The following is a 7,595-nucleotide window of genomic DNA, read 5'->3' as shown; positions in this document are numbered from 1 at the left end:
CAACTTTGCTTCTGCCTCACTATTCTGTAAATGAAGCTCAGGCAACTTTGGTCTTGATTGTTCAACCCAATACCTTGAACTGTGAACACTCATTGCACTTCAAAGTAAAACCCACCCCACCCATCTCTCATCCCACAAAAGCCAACAGAATCCAATGGTCAACTATGCTCTTAGAGCCATTCCATTTTACAAGATGTAACTAACTTGCATCCCCACGCTGAACATTTTAAAGAAAAGAAACTTTTTAGAAAACCTAAAAGTTCATTGATACACAATGTAAATGGATTGCCGTTTTATGCAGTTGGTACCAGATGATCTTCAGGTTATTCCTCTAGGAAACTGCTTGGTTTGTTTCACAGGGAAGGTCTTGAAGGCATCTTGCTGCTTTGCCTATAGAATTGCACAGGTCTTTTTATCCTTGAAGGGGTTTTCTGAAGCAGGAATACCCATTAGTAAAGGATCCTTCCTAGCATGCTCCTCACAATAGCACATTAGATCTGCTGATGCCTTGGATACCTGTGCAAAGAAACAAGGTACAGATCTATAAATATTCTAAAGTAGTTTCCTAGAGGATTAGCTGGATTGCTAATCAAGGTCTATGCACTGCAAATAGATTAATTTGATACATGCATGAGTTAATATAAAACTGAATGCAAGAGTCAGATTCCAATGGGAAGAAATATTATTTCTCAGCTTTGCTTTCCAGATTAGCTTCAGTGGTAAAGAAGAAAAAATATTCCGATGCCAGGAGGCACTTCTGAAATGGAACTTCTGTGCCACCTCTCACTGTAGGCTCTGATGTTCCTGGGCTACCATTCCTGGAGGACAGGAAACCCCCAGGAACAGTATGAGGAGCAAATCAGATGTCTGCAAAGTGGGGGTGGGGGAATTAACAAAAATCACAGAAACCCTTCTATTAGTGGAAAATATCATTGGTATCCAAACCAATAAATGCAAAATGAGATGTCATGTTTATTTACTTTGGATACCTGGGAATTTTTGTCACTTTTTCTTAACAACTCACAGTGGTTTAAGAATATATACAATCTACATAAATAAGAAGATTTTGTCATTGGTAATTAGTAATTACTGGGAGTAAGGGCAGCAGTTGACTTGCAGCTTCTATGAAACTTAATCATCACCTTGGCAAGGCACTACCTCTTCCTAAACGCTAACTGAAAAAAAGAACCTACTCTACATGATGCAATTTGTTTCCTGCTCTTTCAAAAGATAAACAGATTATGTAAAAAAGAATCCAGTAACTACGATGACAACATTAAATGAACATTAATTGCAGTCAGAAAACAGGTTATCTGATTTAGAGGCAATAGTTTCAGTCTCAGAGTAGCACACAAAATTATTTTGACTGAGCTTGTAACTCTTTAGCACTAGATTTTTGCATGTCTTTCACCAGAGCAACATTCCTAGAGTTCTTTGTGCATCTTGATGCCGTTTTAGGAACAAATCTTGGTGACAACAGATTTCCAACCTCTAGCTATATACAGAGAAACAGTAGAGAAATCTCAGTATACTTAACTATGGACCATGCAATCAGCATAATGATTCTAACCGAAAAGTACATAACTTTTTCTGCGTTACTTTTATACTTCAATGTCCACATAGGCATGATATATTTTGGCAGTAATTTAATTTGTAACTGCATATAGCATGCTTACATGCCCACAATCCAACTACTGCAATTTATGTATAGTATCATAAAAACAATTACATTTATAAAAACATATTTCAAATCTCGGCTCATCTATGAGCTCACTATATGGCCTCAACCCCATTTTCTACCACCATCTTGTAATACATGACCACTAGCACAATTAAGTCTTACTAAACAATATTCTATTATTTCTAATATAATTATTTATTAAAAACAATGCTAAGGCATAATTTAAGATGACACGTTTTATAAAGAAGAAAGGCATGTTAAATATGAAGGCCATTGGTTGTTCAGTTCATTGCAAAACTGGCCATGTTAGAGTAAGATGACTGCAGTCTGCAGCCAGGATCCAGAGCCAGGATCCATACATAAAGCACTTCTGCAAACAACTGGGGAATGGCTGATTATTTATTCAAGCATATGCTACTCATATTTCATGGGAAGCTGCTCAGCACTCCCACCCCCTTTTCTGGGGAATTTCTCAGGGATGCAGAAGTTGCTACTAGAAGAGGAGAGCTGAAAATCCACACATGACATTTAACATTACAGTAGGAGAAAAACATCTGCAACAAGTTTTAAACAGGTCTTTTGTTTTTATATTGGAGAAGTTTGTCAATTTGTTTCACTATTGAAGGCTGCATACTGCCATTAGTTCTGGGCTGGACTATTCCCCAAATGTCTCTTTTGTTGGTCTCTCTGTATTCATGCTAATTTTTCTTATTTTTAGCTCTTGCAAAAGCTCTGGGTTAGGGCAGGTAAAAATGTATGTATTTAATTGAAACACAGTGTTTGGGGGGGTTGTTGATGCATGTGTAAAATTAGCAAATAAAATGTATGAAATACCCAATTAATGACCAGATGTTCTGCACATTTCTTAGTCATTCCAAGATGATGCACACTGACCAGGCAATATGCAAAGTATCATGCTATTGCTGTTCATTTGTGCATATTCTCCATGATATCCAGTTGCTTAGTTTACATATTCTGTTCAGCTCCCACCGATCACAATACACATATCCACAAACACACTTTCAATATATCAGAAGTATGGCAGTCTGGCTGTCTGTGTTTAGGTGGAGTAACATGCTCTGAATAGCTGCCCATTATAGACATCTGAATAATTAACATACAATCAGAGGGCTTAAGTTACAACATGCACTGCCTGAAAATGGATTGCAACACGAAAAGATATCTCAGGAGTAATAATTTTTTTAAACCAGCATTAGGTAAACACATTTGCCATTCTTCAAATAAGTCACTACATGATGGGGAGAAAAGTCTTGTTCTTACCTTTATTCGTTCTATAGATGCTTCTATTCTCAACTGCTGAACAGTTCTTCTGGCCTGAGCTATATTGTTTGTTGTGCCAGAGGTTCTGCTAGACATTTTCAGCGAGCTGTTACAAGTGCTGTTAAGAAAAAACCCATTCAGTTAATTTTCAATCAACAAATGACGGCTAATAATCAAAACTGGGAACTACCGTTTAGCAAACTGCAAGCTTTTCAACCAGACCTTGTTGTAACAGAAGCACATCACAATAGAACGATACAATAACTGCAAGCTAATAAAGTATTAGGAGATACATTTTCATAGATGTGACACTCTTTAGAAAAAGTGGATTACAGTTTCAGTTTATAATCATGGACTCGTGTTCATTTCAAATATTTTGCAAAGAGATTAACCAAGATAATGTAGGTTGCATTTAAGACCCATTTACCCATAGCAACTCCTAAAAACTAAGAGAAGACTTCATCATAATTATTACTGATAAATTTGACATCAACTTTAAAGTATAAAGTGCTTTATTCCATTTTTGCATAACTATTTATTGACTTTATTGATAGTCTGCCTTCCTCACTGGGTCTCAAGGCAGGTTGCAGGATCTTATCGGACAGCATAAGAAAACCAATGAACAACACAAATTGGACTAGGATTACAGAATTAGAGAACAGTGTGAATAGACTGTCTACAACAAGGTATACTATAAACAATACAGAAAGTGGATTACAAGGTATTGAACAATGCAGTAAAAGCAGTCAATGCCTACAATAATCACTGCAGATGACCCCCCTACCTTGACTCAGCTGATCTGCCTATGTGAATTCATGCTATGGTTACCTCAAGGCTAGAATACTGTAATGCACTTTACATGAGTCTGCCATTAAAGACAACTTGGAAACTCCATCTGGTGCAGAATGGGCGCTCGGCAGAACTTGTATGTCACACACCCATTCTGCAGACACTCCACTGGTTACTGATCAGTTAATGGGTTTAATTCAGAGTTCTGGTTATCACCTGCAAAGCCCTTAATGGCCTTGAACCCACATACCTACAGGACTGCCTATCCACTATGCTCCACTCCAACAGCTTTGCTCATCAGAGCAAAGCTTTAAGGAGCCACCATGTCAATGGGCAAGAAAACTAAAGGAAAGCTGATGAGCATGTATTTCCTGAACTCCTGCTAGATGAACTTCCCAGGACTCTCAGAAATATGCACAATCCAAAATTTTCAAACAATGTATAAAATGCCCTTTTACATTTTCCCATTCTCTCTAAATATTCTATTCTAAAGGAAGGCTACAATAGAAGTTCATGTCTATGAAATGTGAGGTGATGCCAGGATATTATCCAATTGCAAAAGTTGATCAGAAACAACAGACAGTCCTAAAAAATAAAATAAAATAAAATTAAAATTCCCTTTCTTTGGCCAGCCCAAATTGAATTGTGCACCACTGTTGGAACCGAGGATGTGAGTTCAGAGTTCAGCTGAATTTTAGCAATTCTGTTGCTGGATGACTTCCAATTAATTGCCAAGAGTTGGATGATCATATTCAGCCAAAAGCTGACCACAGTAGCACACAACAGCTTTGGTGGAATGGTTTTCTGGATTCTGCAACAGCATATGAGTGATCAAAATACAACCCTTGATCCCAGTGTACCTGAAACAGTGTCCCAAAAGTTCAGCACACAGACATTCTGTTGCAGCAAAACTCTAGGCAGCAACTAACATAATCCCCATGTTGAAATAAACTTCAAAGGAATAAAACTGTAACTGTGCCAAGTTTGACTTATTGACCTTTTCTGCACGAGTGGTATAAATTATTGCATGCCATCAAATTCTTCGTTTTTAAAAAAACATTCTGCAAGTTTTCCCCCCTCTTTCTAGTTTTGGAAATGTTTTCCCATCATTTTTTCTTCATTATTTTTTTGAGCACTTTTACCACAATGTTTTAAAAAATCCGTTTACAAGCTAGCTTCTCCTTGAGTGTGCGAACATCTTCAAACGATCTTTATTTCTCCATCACACCAAACACCCTTCCCTTGTTCATGCCCACTGTTTTACTCATCTCCCCTCCCTTCCCCTCCCTCCAAACAATTCTAAGCCTTGCAGACCATAGTAAACTGCAAAAAGAAGGCAAGCTGGCAATCAAGTTATGTGACAAAATCAAAGCAGACTTGTTTCTGACTGCTTTGGGTCATAACCGGTATCAACAATTCCCCCTCCTTCACCCATGTCTTGTGCAAGATCTTCCATCTATGCATGGGAAAAGGGTCAACATTTTCTTCTGACAGAAGCTCCTTGTGACTTATGAGGTACCAAGTCCAGAGGGCCCCCCCCCCCATCTTAGGAGGTGTTTTTTCAGGGAGAGCTGCTGTTTAAAGGGAAAGGTCAGTGTCTGTGAGTGAAGCACACACCACATTTGATATACAATTTTTAAAAACTGCATAAAATAGGATTCAATATAATTACTACTCTAATATATTCTAGGTGTGGCAGCTTTTAAAGAATCTTTGGAAATTTCAGAAGACCGGCAAGGCAGCTTGCTAACTTGAACTGGGTGCAATGAACATATTTCACCTATACTAAAATATGTTGCTTCCTGTCCATTTCTGAGCAAAAGTTTAACTTTTCACCTTAAAAGCCCAATATCAGGGGTGTCAAACATAAGCCCCAGGGGCTGGATTCAGCCCCTTGAGAGCTCTTAACCGACTCGTGAGCCAGCCATGGCAGCCAACCCCCCTTCTCTTGATCTGGGGTGGCAAGTCCGCCACCCCAGGCTCTCGATCTGGCAAGTCCGCCACCCCAGGCTCTCGATCTGGGCTCACGAGCCCGATGCAGGCTCACCAGCCAAGGCAGCCATCCCCCCATCCTGACCTGGGCTGGGCAGTCGGCTGCGGTTTCACCAGCTGAGGCAGCCATCTCCCCCAGTCCCAATCTGGGCTGGCGAGCACTCTGCGGTCTTACCAGCCAAGGCAACCCCTATACCCGCTCCCGATCCGGGCTGGTGAGGCATGGCCCAGCCTGACCAAGTGACATTTATGTCACATCTGGCCTTCGTAACAAATGAGTTTGAGATCCCTGCCCTATATAGTCTGAAACAAGGGTATCAAACAGAATGCCTTCTCTCATATGAATGCCCATCTGAGACAATTTCTGAGACCTCGCCTCTTCTGCAGTTGTGTCCTGCATACAGGACCCCCTCTCTTCAGCCATTTTTAATTTCAGCTTTAAACTGTTCTTTTGTTAGGTGATTCCTAATCTTTTAATATGTTTTCCCATTACAGCTCTTTCAATTACTTATTTGGTTAATTACAGTTTTGTTGTTTTGGATTTGATAGCCATCCTGAAATTCAAGTCTGCGGAAAGAACAATTAAAAATTTTAAATAAAAAAATAAATTTCTAAATTTCTTATGATTTATAAGCCCATTTTCAGGATTCTAAACACCTGACTTATAACACTGAACCTACCAGAGCATCCTCGCTTACTGGAAAACTCAGCAGGCGAGACACAACTTGCCCCTCAACAATAGTGTAGGATATTTGATGTTCATGGAAAAAGTCATGTAAATTCTATGTATATAAAATTGGTAGAACTAGAGGGTTTCATAACTGTAGCCGTAGGGCAAGCACCGTGTCTATTTCATTACCAATGGCATCCAGAAAGGAGACACCTACAATCTGTGATAAGAAAAATGTATTAACTGGACCAATTTCAGCATTCATAGGTAGCTATTAGTGTATCAGATATCTCAGCAAATGCTTTTGCCAGCCTGCACAATGTGTCATCATTCATGCTACCTGGCAGATAATTTAGTTCTTTCCCTTCCTTAACAAATAAATCCATGTGAGGCCTGAGGTGAGAGGGAATGTCATATGAAAGGAATCCTCTGAGAGGGTTTAGTGTCAAGGGGGGGGGCAATTTTAAGTGTTTTCTTGCTAGGGGGTATAATTCATATTTAAAAAAACTTATTCAACATGTTCATTAGCAAGACAAAAAAGATATTATTTGCCTCCCACTACAAAATCAAAACTTTAATAGTGTAACATGGGGCTTGGCACTGCAGACACACCAAACCCCTACCACAGGGCACGGACAGCAGCTTTCCAGCTTGAAGTTTCAGGTCCTGGTGTATCACCAACAATCTTCAGGACATTAAGCAATAAAGAATAAGCAAATTATGCTCAAGAAGTCTCAGGGAAGAGGCACATGAAGGAAAAGTTCCTTTTGCATAAGCATAGGAAACTGAGGCACATTTTGACACAAAGGTATGTAACACTGTCCAAGCAGTCCAGAAAGGAGAAGGAAATCAAAAATCAAACTTGAACTAGCTTGTTTTAAATGTTAGTGACTCTGCAGGCTCTGCATGTCAGACACAAAAATCTCACAACAAGAGATCACATTTCCTGTTGTTAAATAAAGTAAATAGAAGTCTGAATACCGGCTGCTTTGGACAAGAATGTGTGGGTAATCAGCATGCCCTTCAAAAGGCTGCTTACTAGAATTAGAAGTACTCCTTGCCAGACTTCCCTTGACACAATCCCAAGGGAAGCACCTGCGCTGATGTGTTTATAATACTACCAGTAACAGAGCTAGCTTCAGATATATTATTCTCTAATCAGGAGCCAAGAAGGGTAATGAA

At 39.3% G+C, this 7,595-nt stretch overlaps 1 protein-coding gene across 1 annotated transcript; it reads right to left on the bottom strand.

The window, feature by feature from the left end:
• Positions 1 to 208: 208 nt before the first annotated feature.
• Positions 209 to 3,076, bottom strand: GNG12 (G protein subunit gamma 12). Its single transcript, XM_056845104.1, has 2 exons — positions 2,963 to 3,076; positions 209 to 516 (listed from the first exon to the last, which is right to left on the bottom strand). The coding sequence occupies exons 1-2, from the start codon at positions 3,056 to 3,058 to the stop codon at positions 391 to 393; spliced, it is 222 nt and encodes a 73-aa protein (XP_056701082.1). The 5' UTR covers positions 3,059 to 3,076; the 3' UTR covers positions 209 to 390.
• Between the last annotated feature and the right edge of the window lie 4,519 nt (positions 3,077 to 7,595).

The sequence above is a fragment of the Euleptes europaea genome, chromosome 2, assembly GCF_029931775.1.
Source record: "Euleptes europaea isolate rEulEur1 chromosome 2, rEulEur1.hap1, whole genome shotgun sequence".
Classification (NCBI taxonomy): domain Eukaryota; kingdom Metazoa; phylum Chordata; class Lepidosauria; order Squamata; family Sphaerodactylidae; genus Euleptes; species Euleptes europaea.
Note: the sequence above shows the minus strand (reverse complement) of the source record. Positions and strands in the feature narration are given on the sequence as shown.